The 21,503-nt window shown below is 42.8% G+C and overlaps 2 protein-coding genes across 2 annotated transcripts; one reads left to right on the forward strand and one right to left on the reverse strand.

Moving 5' to 3' along the window:
* Positions 1-208: 208 nt before the first annotated feature.
* Positions 209-3,188, forward strand: LOC109787087 (heptahelical transmembrane protein ADIPOR1). Its single transcript, XM_020345648.4, has 3 exons — positions 209-966; positions 1,056-1,110; positions 2,137-3,188. The coding sequence occupies exons 1-3, from the start codon at positions 584-586 to the stop codon at positions 2,809-2,811; spliced, it is 1,113 nt and encodes a 370-aa protein (XP_020201237.3). The 5' UTR covers positions 209-583; the 3' UTR covers positions 2,812-3,188.
* Positions 3,189-16,819: 13,631 nt separating this feature from the next.
* Positions 16,820-19,709, reverse strand: LOC109770779 (uncharacterized). The gene is made up of 4 exons (XM_020329492.4): positions 18,686-19,709; positions 18,395-18,592; positions 18,034-18,310; positions 16,820-17,136 (listed from the first exon to the last, which is right to left on the reverse strand). Exons 1-4 carry the CDS (start codon positions 19,604-19,606, stop codon positions 17,099-17,101), a joined length of 1,434 nt encoding a protein of 477 aa, XP_020185081.1. The 5' UTR covers positions 19,607-19,709; the 3' UTR covers positions 16,820-17,098.
* Between the last annotated feature and the right edge of the window lie 1,794 nt (positions 19,710-21,503).

Raw genomic sequence — 21,503 nt, forward strand, 5'->3', positions numbered from 1 at the left:
ACACTATGCAGCTAGTCCCTCCGTTTCATAATATAAGAGCATTTTTACACAAACACTCTTATATTATGAGACGGAGGAAGTAGTATTGAATGCCGGCATTTTCCATTCGTTCTCGTCCTCCCTTTTTCCCACCCAACGGTAGCGATGTGGTTGCCCGTCCCACCTCCTGCTCCACCTGCATTTGTCCTCATCAACTTCATTGCGCATCAAGGCAGAGTCTTTCTGGAAATTTTGTTGCAATGAAGGTATACCAACCCGAGAAATGTGCGCACCACATCCGTGGAGCAACATATGCGTCCCCATTTCAATCAACCAATATTGTATAAAAAGAGCATGAAAACAACTGAAGTCGCATACGCCGTATCCTGGACTCCACCCCGGCCGTATCCTGTAGTAGATTTCTTGGCTTGCCTGCTCAGGACAAGCGGAGCTGCCTGCGGCGTGTGAGCGAGTGAGCGTCCTTTTTAACCCCGGCAACAGCCTCGCCCCTTTATCACACACACGCAGCCTCTCTGCTCCCTCCATCCCCTCTTCTCCCCGTGAGAGCTCTAGTGAGAGAGAGAGAAGAAAGGGGCCAGCGGCCATGGACCAGGAGAGCAGCATGGGCGCCGGGCACCTGCAGGAGGAGGAGGCGCCGGCGGCCATGGCGAAGTCGGCGAAGAGGAGGGGCAAGCAGCAGAGGAGGGAGGGGGGAGGGGCGAGGAAGAGGAGGCAGCAGCAGCAGGAGTACCGGCTGGTGAGCTACGAGGAGCTGCCGGAGTACATGAAGGAGAACGAGTTCATCCTCAACCACTACCGCTCCGAGTGGCCGCTGCTGCACGCCTTCCTCAGCGTCTTCTCCTGGCACAACGAGACCATCAACATCTGGACGCACCTCCTGGGCTTCTTCTTGTTCTTGGGCCTCACCCTCTGGCACCTCGCCCAGTACTTCCCCCAGGTCGCCCACCTCATCGGCCACCTCTCCTGGTAATTATTCATCTTCAGAGTTCATACTATACTATCTTCTCCACTGAAATTGAGTATCTAATTTGTGTAATTCTTATCACGGCGCGCAGGCCCATCTCCAAGGTTGCAGAGAACGTCTCCAGCAACATAGGCGATGTCCTCTCCGTGAGTAGTACTACTATAGCACCTTCATGCCATTTTTCCTTTCCTGAAATACCTTTTCACTTTCCTGTGATAATAACTAATAGCAACGAAATACTAGTTATAACAGAACCCGTGCAGTAGTAAAAACTGGCATGTAGGTTATCTTTTATGAGATTTTGCACTGAAAAGTTGGCACTATGCATGTCCTACACCCATAAGTGTCCTCAACTAATTTGTGATGAGGATGAAATGATCTGTCAGATGTGAATTCCTGCTGTCTGGCAGGCAGGCACATCCACATGTCTTGGAGATTCAATTCAATTGATCACCTTCTCAGTAGCTAGCACTACTACTAGGAGTACTGGCTACTGTTGCCTTGGCTGTCTGCTATCTACGGGTAGATGATTTGGACTTAATTTCGATGCAGTGTGGGGCATGAGGTTCAGGTTGCCTTTACTTGACCAACCATGCTACCTACCTAACCCGCAACTTTTTACGGTGCCATGACAAAAATATGCACATGTTCCTTTCAAGTTTCAACCACGACAAACTTCATTTCATCGTCGTTCTCAAGCCTCTGTATCGATCAATGCACACACGTAATCGGATAGTTAAGCAGCCACGGAAGCAATCAGATGTGCTTTCTGTTGCTTGAGGTGATCAGGTTAATCGTCCTATGTGTCCCCGGCGGCGCCTGCGTGATCCGGGAGTTTATCCCGTGTGACACTTCCCCTTTCTGTTGTAAACTGATGCACCATCCGTTTTTCACATGCCACTCGCTCACAGTCTCACGGCTGGTTCTGCCTCTGCTTGGACTGCCGGCCGGTACACTCAACTGGCCGGGCAGTCGCACACGCATGCATGGTAAAAACCTCCATTATCGTCACATGCATGGCTATGATCACAACGGTGGTTGAAACTGCAGCGTCACCTTTGTTTCCTCCGGCAATCATTTGATGCCTCCGTTTCATCTTCCAATCATGCATGGTGATGGTGGTAACTAAAATTTGACTGACATGTTTGACGGTGGTTTCATTTCATTTTCAGGGCGCGGCGTCGTTCATGCAGGCGAGCCCGGGGCTGGCGATGGCGGCGGCGGCGGGGGCGGGGCCGACGACGCGGTGGCCCTTCTTCGTGTTCCTGGCGGGGGCCATGTTCTGCCTGATGAGCAGCTGCGCGTGCCACCTGCTGTCCTGCCACTCGCACCGCCTCAACCTCTTCCTCATCCGCCTCGACTACACCGGCATCGCCGTCATGATCGTCGTCTCCTTCTTCCCGCCCATCTACTACATCTTCCAGTGCGAGCCGCGCTGGCAGCTCGCCTACCTCTCCGCCATCTCGCTCGCCGGCGCCGCCACCGTCTACGCGCTCATGTCGCCCCGCCTCAGCGACGCCAAGTACCGCGCCCACCGCGCGCTGCTCTTCGTCGGGATGGGCCTGTCGGGCGTGGTGCCGGCCGTGCACGCCGCCGCGGTGAACTGGCACGAGCCGCGCCGGAACGTCACGCTGGCGTACGAGGGCGCCATGGCCGCCTCGTACCTCGTCGGCACCGCGTTCTACCTCACCCGCGTGCCCGAGCGGTGGAGGCCCGGGATGTTCGACCTGTGCGGCCAGAGCCATCAGATATTCCACCTGCTTGTCATCGCCGGCGCGCTCGCGCACTACGGCGCCGCCATCGTCTTCCTCAGGGTCCGTGACGAGATGGGCTGCCCGGCCAACTGATGCGCATGCCATCGATCGTTCACAGTGCTATCAAATTCTTAGTAGTTAATGGAGACGCTCTGCTTGGTCTCTGCATCCATCCGGAGATGGACACAACCCAATTATTACCATCAAAATGGCGTTTTACCGTGAATGCAGATGATACAACAGATTTGAGTCAGGAGGGAATTTAAGAAAGGCGTTTTTCTTAAGAGATTGGTTAATTTGTTTGTAGCAGTTAGTTATTTGTTTACAGTTTACTATGGTGAGTGGATTGATGCATGGATGATACAGCAATTGTTAATTACAGCTCAGAACCTGTACATAGAGATGCTCATGGCTGTTTGTTTCATTGTATACAAGATGTAAAAAAAGAAAAAAGAAGTTGTGCAGGGCAAGAGTAAGTCGTTCTTGTCAAGGCGTTTGTTTTGTTGGGACGTCTCGATGACCACATTATTCGGATGATATGAGGTCCAACTTGGTTGCATTGCCAGAATCCATGTTTCATATTTGAAGCAGGTTGAACTTTGGATACCCACCGCCCTCCCCTCTTATGAGCTCCTCTCAGTTCTCTTTGTCACCGGACTCTCTTGAAAACATGAACCCTATATGGGCAATGATAGGCGCCGGTCGACCGGCCGAAATTTTGGCGGTCGCCGCGCACCCGTTCGATCAGCGCACGATGCGTTACCCTTCCAACCGTCAGATTCTATCCTTTTTTCCTATTCCATGTCGTTGTCTTCCCCAAATCACGCAACCGCACACAGGAGACAAGAGCGACAGCGAGCGCCACGGACCTTCCCACACACAATCATGAACGTGCGAGGTCTCGTCGTTGGCGTTGTGCTTGCAACCTCGTCGCCGCCGTTCGCATCCTTCATCATCGGCCGCTTTGTTTTCTGCAACTCCTGGCCATGACGGGTCGCCGCTCCGACATCACGCCACCGTAGCACCGGCCGGTAGCGGTTGCAGCTCGCCTCCTCGTGGTTGCAGCACCAGGTGTGCCGCCGACCACCCTCACCGACTACACTCGCCGCTGTGCATGCCGCTTGTGTCGCCGTCGTCTCCCTGGTCGCCACTTCCATCAGTCACCATGGAAGCAAAAAACTTATACCAGCTCCGCCGTCGGCCAGTTGCAGCAAAATAAATTGCCGGTTCCAGCTCCCGGCTTCGGTCGGTTGCAGCAAAACCAGCGGCTGGTCCCGGCTCTTCCTTTGTCGGTAGAAGCAAAAACATTTGCTGGTTCCAGCTCCCGTTGCCGACTCCGCATGACCGTCGTAGCGACCGTCAAACGCGATTCCAGCAACCGGGCGTCGCTATTCCAGCACCTGGGTGTCGCAGTTGCAGCACCCGCCGACCACGTTGTCTCCACCATCACAACACTCTGGCGACCAACCCATGGTAGCTCAGGTTGTCCCCGGTTGCAGCACTTTTTTTTTTCTGTTTCTGTTTCTTTTTCGATTTTCCATTTTCTGTTTTAGTTTTTCTCTCCTTTTCTCTCTTTTTCGTTTCTTTCACTTTACTTTTTTTATTTTAGTTTTTCCTTTTCCAATTTTTTTTCAAAAGTTCATATTTTTCAAATTTTAAAAAAATCCACGGTTTCAACTTTGCTTGGGAGTTTCAAATAATGTTCACGTTTGAAAAAAAACAATTGTGTTTCCAAAAAATATTCTCATTTTTAAAAACTGTTCACAAATCTTAATAAATGTTTGGGTTTTCGATTTTATACGAGGAGGTTAAAAAAAAGTTCCCTCTCATAAAAAAGTATGTGGTTTTCATAAAATGGTTCAAGTTTTCCATTTTTTAATTGTTTAAAAAAGTGTCCCCATTTGAAAACATTATTCATATATTCATAAAATGTTCATATTTTTCCGAAAATGTTTGAGTTTTTCAAAAAAAATTCACAAAATTCAACAAGTGTTTTCGTTTCATAAAACTTTAATATTTTATGAATGTTTTTGAATTTTTATAAACATGAACTAAAATATTCATGTTTCTGAATTTGTTCACAATATTCAAAAAAAGTTCGTGTTTCCAAGAAAGTGCTGACATGTTCAAATTTTTTCGGGAGATTTTTTTTCAATACTAGAAAAAAATCTTCAAATTTTTTTATTTTTTTTTCACAAATTCAAACAATATTCGGGAATGTAAAAAATTGTTCTTCTGGAAATTCGTTCACAAATACAAAAAAAATCATGTATTCGAAATTTATTCACAAATTCAAAAAATTGTTTGCATTTCTAGTTTCATTTATGAATTTTTAAAAACGTTGCTCTTTTTTTAAAAATGTAGTGCTTTAAAAAAGTGTTCATGTTTTTATATTTTCTTCAAAATTTTAAATGTTGTCCACAGATTCAATAAAATTCCCTTTTTCCGGAAATGCTGAATTTTCTAAATTTTTGTCCACGGATTTGAAAAGTACTTGTGTTTGTAAAAATATTCATTTAAAAAAAATCACATTCGAATGTTAAAAAGTTTCAGATTTGCCGCTGCACTCGTGCTGATGCATAGTCAAGGTCAGTCATTAGCTCCCCTGGCTAGCAACGCTCGCACAGGAACATGAGATCTTGTGATCGAATCCAAGCAAGTGCATATTTTTGCGGATTTAAGCGCTACAGTGCTGAAGCTGGTTTACAGTGGCCTCCCCGGGCAGCCTTTAATGGGCCGTCCCAGTTGCGCTTGCCCTTGTGGCCGGCCCGTTAGCCCCGCTGTCTTAACAAAGACAGACGGTTCCTCGCAAAAAAATAAAAAATAAAAAAGACAGACGGAAATGGGCAAACCTAGGGATAGATCCCTGGTATACAGCTTGTTGTGCAGCGCATCTAGCCTCTAAGCTCACGTCGAGTTTGTGTTAAACTAGCTGGGCGCGCGCTACTTGAGGCATAAAGAGTTGGGCTTTTACTAATTTTCTGGGTGTTTGATGCTTTTCTTTTTTTTCTTTCTCCATTATCTTCTGTCTTATTGGGTTTTATTGTTCTTTTTCTTTTTTTTTCCATTTTTTTATCTTTTTGTTTTTTATTCTACATTTTTTGTTTTAGTCATTCTTTTCTCGTTTGTTTCTTCTATTTTTAATGCTTTTCTCGTTTTCCTTGTTTCTTTTCTTTTTTATGATCCGGATATTGTTTTATTTTCATTTTTCTATTCTTTCTACATTGATTTCTACGGTTTTATTTTTTTTAATTTTTTTCCTTTTCCATTTTTTTGGTTTTGTTTGTTTCTTTTGTTTTTATTCTACATTATTTGTATATGTCAACAATACTTTTCGAATGGACTTTAACATTTGTTCAATACGAGTTTAACATTTTTTAATACGTGATAAAAAAAACTTCTATGCACATTTTAAACAATTTTCAAATGATTAATCAACATTTTTCAAATACAAGTTTAACAATTTGTCTATTCACATTCAACACTTTTTTAAAATGCTTTACTAATATTTTCTGAATGCAATATTAACATTGTTTTAACACATGGTCAAAATTGTTTCTGTACATATATAACATTTTTCAGTTACTTGTACAACATGTTTTTCAAATGCTTGATTAACATTTTTCATTTACGTTATAAAAAGTTCATCATTTTTTAATGCAAGGTCAACATTTTCTCTATACAATTTCACATTTTTTATATGCTTGATAAAAAAATTTCAAATACCTTTTCAACATTTTTAAATATATGATCAATAAAAGAACTTTTTTCAAGTACATGTTCATCATTTTCTAATATATATTTAACATTTCTATACATATGTAACATTTTCTATATATATTTTTAACATTTTCTAAATGCTTGATTAAGATTTTTCAAATACATGATCATTATTTATTCAAGTAATTCATTAAATTTTTCCTATATATGATAAAAATTCATCATTTTTAATAGATGGTCAAGATTTTTTCTATACACATGTAAGAATTTTCAAATCCTTTTCAACATTTTTCAAATTCTTGTTCAAAAAAGATGCAAATTCTTGATTAACATTCTTAAATAGATGATAAAAAAAATTATACACACTTCTTTTATTCATTTTACGTATACGTGATAAACATTTTCTCTATACAGATTCAACATTTGTTCAAATGCTTGGTCAAGATTTTTTGAAATGTTTTTATACAGTGTTTGTTGGTAATATATAAATTTGGAATATTTTAAAGTATAAAAAAAGCAGAAACCAACATAGAAAAAAACAAAAACAAAAATAGGAGATTGTGCGCTCCCGCGCTCGTAGGCCGGGTCATGTCGGTCTCCCCTTCAGTGTGGGGTTCCTATCTGCCGCATTCTACGGCAGAATGTCGAGGATTCACATAGAGGGTAGTCCCTCGACTGAGCTGGCCCAGAAAGGCAGCGACTGGTGTAAAAAATGAATGAATGACGCAGCGCTTCAGCTAGGAGTCAACCTCGCGACCGCGAGCCTGTAGACAGGCGTAGCTGGCCAATACGGCTGACTCAATTTGATGGTGAAACGGCAATGCGAGTACTTCAAACCTAGTCACACCGGCATATCAGATTATTTTTCCTTTTTCCAATATTTTCTTTTAAATTCTGAATATATTATATGAAAAGTGCACGTTTTTTTACAGAACACACCCAAGTGTTCAACTTTTTTAGCAATTTTTCGAATTTGTAACCAAATTTGAAAAACAGGAACAATTTGAAGTTGCGGACAAATATTTAAAACAGGAACATTTTTTTAAAATGACGATCATTTTTTAATAAAAATGAAAGAGTTTTTAGGAAATGCGAACAATTTTCTGAAGAGTGATTTGTTTTAAAAACATGAACATTTTTTGAACTTGCGAACAAATCTTGAAAATACAGGAACATTTTCTAAATTCCGAACAATTTTTGACAATAACGAACAAGTTTTGACAAAGTGCGAACAATTTTTGAATTTTTATCACTATTCAGAAAGTGAACATTTTTTGAATTTGTGAACAAATTTTGAGAACAGGAACATTTTTGAATTGTTGACTTTTTTTTTGGAAATGGGAACATTTTTTTAGAATCATGAACAAGTTTTAAAGATGTGAACAATTCTTCAATCTGTGAACAAATTTTGAAAATGCAAACTTTTTTGAATTGGGGAACAAATTTTGAAAATGCGGATCAAATTTTGAAAACATGACATTTACGAAAAAAGGATATTTTTTTGCACATGTGAATAAATTTTGATACTATGAACAAAATAAGGAAATAGTGTTATTTTAAATTTGGAACATTTTTGAATTTGGGAACAATTAAAACAAGAACATTTTTTTAAAGGATAACACTTTTTTTAAAATCAAATTTGTTTTTGAATTTGGGAGGAAAAAATTAATCAGAGTTTTTTTTAATTTTCAAACAAATTTTGAAGTCTGGAAGAAAAATAGAAACAAAGAAATGCAGATGAAAAATGGATTAGAAAAGAAATAGTGTAAATGAAATAACTAAACAAATAAGTAAATAAAAAAGGAAAAAATAAAAAGGAAAAGGAAAAAATAAACGTAAAAGCCGAGAAATAAAAAGTAGTGAAAGCCATTTTAGGAACCTTCAAGAAGGTTCCCCAGACCGGTCAAGAACTTTCTAGAAGGTTCCCAATACCGGATACTGTTGTAGCGCGTGCGTACGCTAGGAAATTGGGCCTGCCCATCCCCGTCGCCAGGTCGCTCGCCTCTGTGCAAAGCAGCGACAACTTGACGCAAAGAGCGTCCATTAGGAAATTCCAGTTCCTACCCTCTCGCTGAAGGTGAGACATAGTCGCGCCACCTTAACATGCAACAGAGAGACCTAGGTCACTGTGAGAAGTTAGATGAGGAGGCAGGGGGCGGAGGTGAGGGGCGCGGCGACGGGCGACGAGGAGGCAGGGGGCGCAGGGCGGCGACGGCGTCTGGGCGGCGCGGGACGGCGTCGGAGGCAGGGAGACGACGGCGACGACGAGGCGCAGAGGGGCAGCCTGGCGGCGGCGTCGGGGCGGGCAAGACGAACTGAATGAAAAATTTCACGAGTGCTAGTTATATAGACGAAGCATTGGTCCCGGTTCGTGACAGCAACCGGGACGAATGCGACCTTTAGTCCCGGTTGGTGCCACCAACCAGGACCAAAGGCCTCTTTTCAGCAGCCCAAAGGGCGGGAAGCGGCGGCCTTTGGTCCCGGTTAATGGCACCAACCGGGACTAAAGGGGGGGGCATTGGTACCGGTTAGTGCCACGAACCGGTACCAATGCACACCTTTAGTCTCGGTTGGTGCCACCAACCGGGACCAAAGGCCTTGTGCTGTTGCGCCCGCGTCGAAAGTTTAGTCCCACCTCGCAAGTTGAGAGGGGCGCGCAGTGGTTTATAAGCCCCACTGCCGCACCCCTCTCGAGCTCCTCTCCATTGCAGGCTTACGGGCCTACTTGTCACTGCTATGCCTGATGGGCTTACTGGGCCTTCTGCGGGCCTGAATCCTGGCCCATCGATTGGTTTCTAGTCGTATTCAGGCCGTGGTGGCCCAGTAGGTGGCATATTTTTTATTTTTTGCCCGTTTTTTGTTTTCGTTTTTGCTTTATTTATTTTGTTTTGTTTCTACTTACAACAAAAAACTTATTTATTTTATTTTATTTTATTTCTAATTACTTATTTATTTTACTTTATGATAATTCTTTTTGCTATTAAAGTTTCTAACAAAACAAGTTCTTTATGAAAATTCTTTTTGCTTTTAATGGTTTTGAACAGAAAATACTTCGATAATTTTAGTTGCATCAATTTTATATAATTTTAGTTTCAATAATACTAGAGGTTTCTTATAATGTTTTAACAGAAAATCTTTTGTTAATTTTAGTTTCAGAGATTTTATTAAAGTTTATTTTATTTTGTTTCTGCTAATATATTTTAATAAAGTTTATATTATTTTGTTTTTAATTACTTATTTATTTTATTTGTTATTTTTAATGCACCATTTTTCATGCATTTACTGATTATTTTGAGCTATAAGACCCTAAAATTGAAAAGCATTTCAAATAAACTCTGAAAAGGTTGAAAGTTGGCATGGTATCATCATTTCATCCACATAGCATGTGCAAGAAAGTTGAGAGGGTTACGGCAAAAACTGGATGCACTTCGTGTACAAAACGGACAATCTCTTTCAAAGTATCAGGATTTCATACGGAAACTCGTCTGTTACAAAGGGATTTCATTTTTTAAAACTTATTTGAACTCCTGACTTTTTGTGTGTTCAAAATGCACCATTCAAAGCCACATCATCAATTTTCAATCCTTTTTGACTTCATTTTTTATTTTTCATGCATTTACTAATTATTTTGAGCTATAAGACCATAAAATTGAAAAGCATTTCAAATGAACTCTGAAAAGGTTGAAAGCTGGCATGGTATCATCATTTCATCCACATAGCATGTGCAAGAAAGTTGACAGGGTTATGGCAAAAACTGGATGCACTTCGTGTACAAAACGGACAATCTCTTTCAAAGTATCAGGATTTCATACGGAAACTCGTCTGTTACAAAAGGATTTCATTTTTAAAAACTTATTTGAACTCCTGACTTTTTGTGTGTTCAAAATGCACCATTCAAAGCCACATCATCATTTTTCAATCATGTCTGACTTTATTTGTTATTTTTCATGCATTTACTAATTATTTTGAGCTATAAGACCCTAAAATTGAAAAGCATTTCAAATGAACCTGAAATTGAAAAACCCTACAAATGAACTCTGAAAAGGTTGAAAGTTGGCATGGTATCATCATTTCACCCACATAGCATGTGCTAAAAATTTGAGAGGGTCCCGGCAAAAGCTGGATGCACTTCGTGAACAAAATGGACAATCTCTTTCGAAGTATCAGGGTTTCGGAGGAAAACTCATCTATTACAAAGGGATTTCATTTTCTTGAACTTATTTGAACTCCAAACTTTTTGTGTGTTCAAAATGCACCATTCAAAGCCACATCATCAATTTTCAACCCTTTCTGACTTCATTTGTTATTTTTCATGCAGTGACGGATTGTTTTGAGCTAAATGACCCTGAATTGAAAAGCCCTACAAATGAGCTCTGAAAAGGTTGAAAGTTGGCATGGTATCATCATTTCACCCACATAGCATGTGCTAAAAAGTTGAGAGGGTTACGGCAAAAGCTGGATGCACTTCGTGAACAAAATGGACAATCTCTTTCGAAGTATCAGGGTTTCTCACGAAAACTCATCTGTTACAAAGGGATTTCATTTTCTTGAACTTATTTGAACTCCAGACTTTTTGTGTGTTCGAAATGAACCATTCAAAGCCACATCATCAATTTTCAACCCTTTCTGACTTCATTTGTTATTTTTCATGTAGTGGCTGATTGTTTTGAGCTAAATGACCCTGAAATTGAAAAACCCTACAAATGAACTCTGAAAAGGTTGAAAGTTGGCATGGTATCATCATTTCTCCCACATAGCATGTGCTAAAAAGTTGAGAGGGTCCCTCAAAAGCTGGATGCACTTCGTGAACAAAATGGACAATCTCTTTCGAAGTATCAGGGTTTCGGAGGAAAACTCATCTGTTACAAAGGGATTTCATTTTCTTGAACTTATTTGAACTCCGGACTTTTTGTGTGTTCAAAATGCACCATTCAAAGCCACATCATCAATTTTCAACCCTTTCTGACTTCATTTGTTATTTTTCATGCAGTGACAAATTGTTTTGAGCTAAATGACCCTGAAATTGAAAAGCCCTACAAATGAGCTCTGAAAAGGTTGAAAGTTGGCATGGTATCATCATTTCACCCACATAGCATGTGCTAAAAAGTTGAGAGGGTTACGGCAAAAGCTGGATGCACTTCGTGAACAAAATGGACAATCTCTTTCAAAGTATCAGGGTTTCGGACGAAAACTCATCTGTTACAAAGGGATTTCATTTTCTTGAACTTATTTGAACTCCAGACTTTTTGTGTGTTCAAAATGAACCATTCAAAGCAGAGACTGATTTTGAATGGTGCATATTCAACACATAAAAAGTCTGTAAAGATCGCCAATCCCAACATAAAAAAATGAGCATAGATGCGCCTATAGAAAGAATTCAACCTAAATTTATAATAACTTTCTATGAATTTCAAAGAAATTCACTCCGAATTTAGGTCAAATTCCCTGTATAAGGGCATCTATTTTCACTTTGAGAGGAGCTCAACAAGGCAGAGAGGGACGGGCTTATAAACCAGTGTGAGCGCCCTTCGGTTGGCGAGGTGGGACTGAACTCTGACCGCAACAAGGACCAACCCTTTAGTCCCCGTTTGTGGCACAAACCGGGACTAATGGTCATGGGCCAGGGGCGAGGCGCATTGGTCTCGGTTCGTGCGTGGAACCGGGACCAAAAGGTCCAGACGAACCGGGACCAATGGCCCACGTGGCCCGGCCGGCCCCCTGGGCTCACGAACCAGGACAGTTGCCTCCTTTGGTCCCGGTTCGTGAGCGAACCAGGATTAATGGTATTACGAGGGCCGAACCAATGCCCTGTTTTCTACTAGTGAGTAACCAGTCCAATGTCCACGCTCACCGTCAGCTGATCTCCTCAAGCGGTGTCTGCACTGCCACTGAAGACAAGGAAAGCTGACTGAGAGATCTCCTGCTCTGTTGTGTGAAAACATGTGGTATGCTACGCTCGTTGCTGGCTGTGTGTTCACACCCAACGCTATCATCTTTCCCCGGCTGTCTTGCGAACCTGCTATGCATTGTAGTTTGTTTATTTTCTGTTCGAACTGCTCCTCTCAGTGAGCTGATGTATAAGTTGATGGTTTCATTCTGAGTAATGGAGCCAGGGAGAGACCTGCTTGTTATTCTAAAAAAAATGGATCTTATTGTGGAGATTGAGAACGAAGCATTGTTTAGACGTAACAACTTGTATACTCATGAGATTGCTCGATTTAGTTTTGAGAATAAGATTTCTTGTAATGGTCGATGAGCCCCTTGATTTTATCCTTAACTCCCTCTTAAACGATTTAAGTGTTATTTGAGATCATAAAGTAAGCCATGATGGTGTTCCCTCAAAAAAAAAAAAACTTAGAGGTTTTAAATATAAAAAATACGATCATACTTTGTGGATAATACATATAACATGTTAGGTATAGTTTGGCTAGCTTCTTGGTTGTATTTGGCTTTGCATCATGAATGCAACAGGTCATTTGATAAATATGAGTCCCACCGTGATGAAATCAAGAGGTATGGCTGCTGCAAAGATTTCACTAAGACGGTCTGGACAGCAATAGACTTACACAACATTAAGAAAGTACATGTATAGGTTCCAGTTACAACATACCAAGACTGTGTCAGGTCAAACATAGCTTCTAGTGCAAAGTTCTTTAAACTAAATTTAGGGGATCTACTAATAGAAACCGTGTTTTTGATGCACTAACCATTCAGGGGATCTACTAGATAGGGTCTAATCCCTTGGAACAAAAAGTTTCTCCTCAAATATGTGACTTTTGAGGCCTCAAAACAATGTTTCTTCTGACGAAAAAGGATTCCACCGCTTTAGATTATAAAGCAACAAAAAGTTCTTGAATATAACTTTTGAGGCATCCGCTAAAGATGCTACAAGAAACTAGCTAGCAATACAACTAGCAGCGTCCAAGATAATACATAAATTTTCTAAACAAGTGTTTCAACACCACCGAAATACCTCACTTTCTTCCCAGCAGGCAGTCAACCATCATCGCAATTCTCGCTTCTCCCTTAAGATACCTCAGTGTAGCTCCTCTTTGGAGCTCTCGAAATTTCATCAGCCAAACACTTGACCTCCTTAAGAAACTGAGCTTTCACTCCAGGTAAAAGCCTAAGTTTAACAAGGCAGTCATATATTAAGGAATACATTTTAAAATCAATCTTCTTTATCTTCTTCACCACATCATCCGGGAACCACTGTATCAAAACACAAAAGAACATTCAGTTTATCGACACCACTAATTGGTGTATTAAAAAATATTTTATTGGAAACAATAGCTTATTTAGAAATGGGCTTTAGTAACCTGTTTGGGATGCCATTCTTAGACAAATGCAGGGGTCAGAATCTTTGACACGGCTTCTGCATGGAGCCTGTCTTCCTTGATAACTGGACCAATATCAGAAACCAGCTTGTCACATACCTCACGTATCGTCTTGGCAGAATGCTTGAACCTTGTATCGCATCGATCCACTAAACCAACAAGGATTATGATGTTTCTATCAACCTGCATCGGATCAACATGAACATGGTCAATAGACAAGCATTACATCAACTTTCTATTTTCAACATCAACTTGCTCAAGCTGCAAACGATAATTCAAAGCAGAAACAACTAACAGAAAAATGCAAGATAAACAACCATTACAAATTAAAATCCTGGATAATGTTGTAGTGAGTGAGGCAGAAGTAGAGATCCGTTCGAGGGGGCAACCAAAACCCTATTGAACAAGTTTGGATTGAAGCAAGGAGAGTGGTTAATATATAACTAGCTAAATGACACAATATACCCATTAGTGTCAGCACTAGCATCTGTACACAAAAAGCATATTAACAAGGCACAACAGTAAGAGCAAAAGCAGAAAAATTGAAGGGTTCAATTCAGTTCTTACTTCTTCTGTAGGAATATTCATTCCATATTTATCCATGCCATCCATCAATCCTTTCGATAATGGGAGAAGATACCGGGGAGTGATATCTTTCACGGCGTACATAATCATACATCACATTCCTTAACCCCCCGCATCATTTCATGAGTAACTTGTCGTCAAAGCATTCAATTTTCTAGCAAAAAAAGATGTTACTGATACGTTAGCAGTGACCATTAATTCATGGAAAGAGAAAGGCACAGACAAACTAAAATGATATCAGTAAGCCTCTTACCAGGATCATCCTTGAGCGCAAGCGCAACAGACTTCTTATCGACCTTTACGAACTCACGCAAACTCATAACCTGGTAAGAAAGTAACAGAGTGTTATTAGAGAGAAAACTTACAAATGAAGCACAGTAACCTTGCATTTCTCCAACAGATTATTTTGCTGTGTAAGATATTTTGGATGTACCTTTTAGTTGCAAGCTGCCTAACTCTTTAATGCAAGTGATAATATATATAGATTATGATCAAGCCTGGTTCCTGAGTGCAAATTAAATAAGAGAACACTACCAAAGCAAACGCTAATGAAAGCATGGTAGATAGAAACAGAAATACTAACTTTTGTAGCAAAGCTCTTCTTGATAAACAATGACCACATACTCTTTAATAACAAAGTGAAGTATTATAAGAAGCAGAATGGAAGTGACTGACATGCAAGGACGGTTTGGAAATGGTTGTATACAAACCTCTGGTCCAGAAGTTGCAGGTCCGTAAACACTGAAGTAGGCAAAACCCCACGGAGTCTCCAGTATCGTGGTCGAAACAAAACCAGGTGCCATCACTTTTCTGGTCCAGCTAAAAAGAGCACGGAAAAATAAGGGTTAACACAACAGAATAACAGAAAATAAAAAGAAAATTACTCCAACAGAAATATGTCCAATGCCCTGAATCCCCGGTAGATTCAGGGATGTGCTGCTCACCTAGGGAACCCTAACTGGTCCGCTTTTCCAGGGATACAGTCGGATGCATCCGCACCGTCCGCATGCCTCCATGTGTCCGAAATTGCACTAATATTCATTACTTTAATTATCACGGTAGTTCTAGTTAAGTGTTTGATATTTGCTTGTACTTGATTTGTTGAATTTGGCCGAAGGCCTGACAGTCGTCTTTTTTATTAGATCCGGCAAGCAGAGATCTATCTTCACGAAGACCAAAAAGACCGTCAGCAAGACCCCGCCTTCTGCTCAGCCGAACCCATTGGCTGAACCAACTATGCGGGTTGCTTCTGCGCCCCCCTAGGCTGCCGACACTATTGCACCAGAGGGAGCGGCGACCAAAGACACATGCTCACGAAGAAGTCCCACCCCAGACCATGGACGTGGACCATGTCCCGTCCATAGAGAGAGAGATAGAACCTCGGGGCAGCGCCTGCTGCCCCCTTAGAAGATTTTTTTTTTGAACTCCCACCAACTGCCCCACCGACTGCTTCCCAGGTTGCCCCACTGACTGTTGCCTACCGGCTCCACCGATTCTTTGGGTAGACTTGATTGATTTTGTGTCTTTTGGATGAAGTATGTGCATGTTATAATTTGAATTGTTCGATTAGACAAACTTGAACTATTTAAAAAATTGGTGAAATACCATGCAATTGTTTGAAATGTGTATGTCACAAAGGATGGAAGAATTAGTTTAAAAAAATAGAGTTAAATATAGAAGTTCGGTTAGGTTCCAGCCACATTTTAACGCCTTATATTTCAGGCATTAAAGTTTGACACATCATTTGAGGAGTTACAGGATAAGGGTTTGGTTAGAGACGCCCTAAGCAGATGATGAGCTACAAGAAAACAAAAGAATAAGGCACTGGAAAATCTCAAAAAAGATGAAGCATCCAACCATTCATTAGATAAACCATACTCTCATTAGAGAGCTTCATTGCCTAATGATGTTCACGGGGATACACAAAGGATCTGAAGGATCCGAAAGCCATACATGTATCCCTACAAAAAGAGAGGCACAACTAGACTGCCCACAGTGTTAATTACAATCGCTATGACGAACTCATCTTGCTGTAGTTCCTCACTCAAGCCGGACAGCCAAGCCTTTGCCACCGGCATTGTTTCAGCAAAATCAGAGCTTCACAAAGTTCGGAACTAACAAGAGCCCAGATACTGCCATATATTGCACTCAATCAACTAGTATCGCCAGGAATCAACTTGCACCTTGCATATCTTCACAAGATGACACAGATTCTGCTAAAACAGAAGTGACACAAAGATGCATCTTCAATCCATCATATAGGGTGTAGTGCAGTAGTTAGAAAAGAGAGGATAATTCCAAGTTTAAGGTACTGAGCTATCTCACAGAGCCGTTTGGTTCATCCAACCACAGCTGTATAAGCACTAAGAGCGGTAAGGGGAGCATTCACAGCAGATAATTTTACTACCGCTTAAAACATGCAATGTCGTCGTCACAATGAAACAGTGCAAAATGAGAACTGAAACCATAGGCTTAACATGATAGTCGGCTTCGAGTAATTGACTCACAACATAGGTAGAGTGCATTAATTCAATAGTCAAACAGCATAGGAACCACAAGATACAACTGAGCACCTTATATATAACCAGTACAGTACACTGGCAAAAGAACACGCCAGATGATCAGTTGAAGCAACCAAGCAAAGTCCTGAGACCTTGTCAATGTGCACCACGAATCCACAGACCTAAGGATGATCTTGTCAATGCGCACCACAGGATCAAGAGACCCAAGGATGAGAATCATGTCGACGGGCAATTTTGGCTGCCGTGCATTAACCCTGAAGAGGAGACAAATAGAAACAAGCTCAAGTCAGTATCGAAAAAGAATGAGAACAGAGGGGAGACTCCCCCTGTATTATTCCTATATGCTGTCAAATAAAACCCAATATGATGAGAGCAGAAAGAAACCCGAAGGCCAATGAAAAACTTAGATGGGACAACAAACTTTAGGTTATCTGGGAACTGTATTTTTGCTACCGAATACAGATGCAAAACCAGAAATAAAACGGAATACACGCTGACAGCAGAAAGAAATAGGAAAGTAATTGCTGAATAAAGTTTAAATCGAACAAAAAATTGTACCAAACCCCAAGGCTGATGAATTCAGATGGGATAACCTAAATAAGAAACTCAAATGCAGGTGCAAAACAAAAGGGCAAGATCAATGAAGAGGATTGTAAAATGCAAAAGAGCAATTTAGGTAAGTGAGTAAAAATACTTAATTTTTCTTATCATCCAATCCACCATTCAGTTTCAGTTTCTATAAAAAAAGCCATGAGCATCTGAGCACACAAATTTGGCAGAAATATAAAATGTTTAATTGGCTAATAAATTATACGTGCACAACCAAACTATATAATTGGCATGTCAACTCCACATATTTGACAAATCAGTCAAATCTTACACAACGATTAACAGTTACTTCCTCCATCTCCTAAAAGGACTATAATTTTGTCTCAAGTCAAATTGAGCAAAATTTGAACAAACTTATATAAGAAAAAATATCAACAACTACAACACAAAATTAGTATCACTATGGCCTTTTTACAAACTTGGTCAAACTTTGCACGGTTTGTCTTAGGAGGAAATGTATAAGACTTGTTTTCGGAAACGGAGGGAGTATATCTGTGTTTCATTAGGAAGATACTAATAATGCATGCCAAATATATACTCACCCGAGCTGTGATAAACATCACATTCCACGGAAGAACATGCCTTTAAGATGTTGACTATCTTTGCGCATCCATCATTACTTGCCGAGGTCTCATCGGACAGCTTGACAATCATTCTTTTTAGTGTCGGTGCACATCCAAGTATCAATTCCAATAAATCAAACTCATGATCCGCTCCGCTGAATCCATTGAACTCCACTTCTTCGAGAGCATCCAAGGATATAGTCTGGGACCTCCAGTTCGACTCACAAAGACAGTATGGCGGGCATACTTCTTTCAACTAAAACAAAAAAATGTACATATATGAATAACCACACAAATACACAATGTATTATTGGGTTATATAATCAGAGCTGAGAATTACCGCTGATCTCTGTAGGACGACCTTAAGCCTCCGCGTAGCAGTACGAATTCGATTCATTCCAAGAAGATGAAACACTAAAGCTCCAAAAGCATGCCCCGTCGTTATGAGATGAAGCTCTAAACAAGAGAAAGCAGCAACCATATGTTTCTCGATCTCCTGCTTAAAGTGGCTCGCCTGAGCGTGAAAAAATGCAGAGTACTGAAAAAACAATTTGCCACTATAGTTAAATATCATTCACAAAATAAGTTTAGTCAGAGCCTTGGAGCAGATTGAACAGTAAAAGGGACGCACCGCACAGGCATAAATACACAGCGACGATGGCTCTCCTTGTATCTCCGCCGACTGTAGCTGCACCTTGTTGAGGCTCCAAACACCAAACACAATACGCGGCCCCAAGTATTGGCAGTGCCACGAGACCTTCTCCACCATTGGTGCCAAGACGGAGATGCTGTGGTCCACCGCCGTCAATGAGATGACCAACTGCTTAAGCGCGGGAGCAACGATGTCGACATGTCGTGTCATACTGGTCTCACAGCAGACGACAAGCTCCTGGAGCGACGGCGAGTTGACCGTAATGTCGCGGGCCGTGCTGAGGCGGAGCGTGCGCAAGCGCGGGCAGCAGGAGAGCAAGGCGTCGAGATCGGTACTGCAACGCGCCAGGGACAGCGTCTCGAGTGCGGGGAAATCGGCGCCCGCCGGCACGGCCAGGGTGATGGGGGAAAGGTCCAGCGCGATGGAGGTGGCGCGGTGGAAGCGAGGCAGATCGACAGCGAGGGAACGATCGATTAAGCCGGAGGGGAGGCGGAAGTCGATCTTCTCCGGATCGAGCCGCGCGGCGGCGCGGAGCAGCGAGTTGATGGGGACGCCGGCGCTGTCTGTCCGGTGCTCCATGGGGACGGGTCCACGCTGCTGCTTGATCGGGACGCGGATCTTGAGGAGGGAAACCGCGGGCGGGGTGGTAGCGACGCGGCCGAGCGCCGCCTCGAGCGACGGGAGGGCCACGCCGCGGAAGACGATCTGGCGGAGGCCAGCCCAGAGGCCGAGCCACCGGCGGGAGAGGACTCCCGTGAGGGCGGCGTCGGCGGCGCAGGGGAGGCGGGCGAGGACGAGGAGGAGCAGCTCGTCGGGGAGGGAGCTGATGAGGTCCGCTCCGTCGCCTGGGCCATCTGGCTCCTGGGCGGAACTCCGGCGAGGCCCCGAGCTCGCCTCCATCGACGCCCGGATCTCTCCTCTCCGACGGGACGGGACGGAGTGACAAAACCCTAGAATTGTGCTACCAGGTGGGGACTGAAACTGATGCAGTAGACTGGCGGACGACCACTACTCTGAGCAAGTACGAGGGTTCAACTAACATTCCACTTATGGTCCTTTTGGTTTTAGAATAAGCCCGGCCCAGAATGTATGTCTGCTATGTCTGATTTTCTTAACAGGAAAAAAACTGCTGTATGAAGCTCGCCATCTTGACTCGACGTCTGGTGTGTGCTAGGAACAAGATGAGGGGGCGAACGACGAGGCGACGAGGGCAAAGGTTGGCACTGACCACCCGCGGCGACGAAATTTCACAGGTGCTAGACGATTAATGAGTATTCCAACAGCATCAAAGGAACACCTTATCTCGACTAGACGGCGATGAATCTAAGGACGTTGGCAAATTTGGCAACAAAGGAGGTCATGGGATGAGAAGGGAGGAAGCGTCAAAGAGTCGGAGGTAGACGAAGAGCCGCGCGGCATTGCATCCTAAGACTAGAGTTTGTCGTCGCACTAGGGTGGCGCCCTTTTTAAAATACGCAACCATTTTTCTAAGTCGTTGGATCAAAATCGAATGGTGATCCTTTGGGTTGGCACCTAACTATCATTATCTCAATCTCACTCCATGTATAAAAGGAAGATGGCAACTGGCAAAAAAAATACTCAACTGAAAATCTGCTCATTCCATTAACCAAAGAGTGGCACAGCGTAGGTTTCTACCTCTCTTTTTTCACGTACCCCGCATCCCCTAGGTCTCCTAGGGTTCCCTGTATCCTCCGGCGGCAAACGCCGGAGTCCACCATAGATCGCAGATCTCCGGTGATTCCCCATGTCAACCCCAGTGATTGGATTGTGGTCGAGCCCACGAACGCGAGTACCCCACCCAGGCGACATGGCCGAGACGGGATGGGGATCGGCCCAGCCTGGGGCTGCTGCTGGCAGCGGCATGTATAGCGAGGATTACCACCATGATTCTTCCTTGGAAGATCGATTCGTGGATCTGAATCTACATGGAGAAGAGGAAGAAGAGCTGGATCTATCACAAGAAATAGAAGGACTGATTGACGAAACACGCTGGATCGGGATCTTTAGGGTTCACACCCAAAAACCCTTCAGACATGTGGCCTTATTCAAATCGATGCGCAATGCTTGGGCGTCTGCTCAGGGTGTTACCTTCAAAACCAGGGGCAGTAATCTATTCTTGGCCCAGTTTTTGTGTTTGGGCGACTAGAACCGGGTAATGAACGGAGGCCCGTGGGAGTTCCGTGGTGCGCCAGTGGTGATCGAGGAATATGATGGCATATCCAACGTCACAGACTATAAATTGGATCGAATTTCGGTGTGGCTCACATCAGGGTATCCCAGAGGGGCTCATGAAGCACACTAAGCTAGCGACAAAGATAGCGACGAAAGTAGGGATCCCGCCCATAAAAGTAATTATTAATGAAGGTCGGATAAACCCTACTAAATATCTACGAGCCAGGGTGTTCATCTTGCTGGGTACTCCGCTCGTACGTTTTGTGCCACTGACAATGAAAGCAAAAAAAGAAGTACCCCGTGGAATACGAGAAACTGCTAGATTTTTTGTGATTTCTGTGGACTTGTTGGACATGTTGTGACTGAATGCGGGGATGGAATACATAAACTGGAGGACTGTGAGTGGGGTAGCTGGTTACTTGTTAACTTTGACAGACCAGGAGGCACACAAGGAGCTGGAAGAGGAATGGGGCAGAATGGTGATGGTGCTGGCAGGGCGGTGGCTTTGGCAGAGGGAGAAGGAACCCCGGTGACCCTAACCGACAAAAAGGGCTAGCCATGGACATAGATGCTAACTACCCCAATGGCGCGATCGTACCCATTA

This window comes from Aegilops tauschii, chromosome 7 (assembly GCF_002575655.3).
Source record: "Aegilops tauschii subsp. strangulata cultivar AL8/78 chromosome 7, Aet v6.0, whole genome shotgun sequence".
In the NCBI taxonomy this organism is placed as follows: Eukaryota; Viridiplantae; Streptophyta; class Magnoliopsida; order Poales; family Poaceae; genus Aegilops; species Aegilops tauschii.

Bases quoted from the DNA above. Each gene is read 5' to 3' on its own strand.
- LOC109787087 (XM_020345648.4), top strand. From the start codon at position 584: ATGGACCAGGAGAGCAGCATGGGCGCCGGGCACCTGCAGGAGGAGGAG. The intron at 967-1,055 runs GTAATTATTCAT...CACGGCGCGCAG, and splicing joins CTCATCGGCCACCTCTCCTG to GCCCATCTCCAAGGTTGCAG. The intron at 1,111-2,136 runs GTGAGTAGTACT...TTTCATTTTCAG, and splicing joins ACATAGGCGATGTCCTCTCC to GGCGCGGCGTCGTTCATGCA.
- LOC109770779 (XM_020329492.4), bottom strand. From the start codon at position 19,606: ATGGAGGCGAGCTCGGGGCCTCGCCGGAGTTCCGCCCAGGAGCCAGAT. The intron at 18,593-18,685 runs GTGCGTCCCTTT...TTGTTTTTTCAG, and splicing joins TGTGTATTTATGCCTGTGCG to TACTCTGCATTTTTTCACGC. The intron at 18,311-18,394 runs GTAATTCTCAGC...TTTTTGTTTTAG, and splicing joins TCGTCCTACAGAGATCAGCG to TTGAAAGAAGTATGCCCGCC.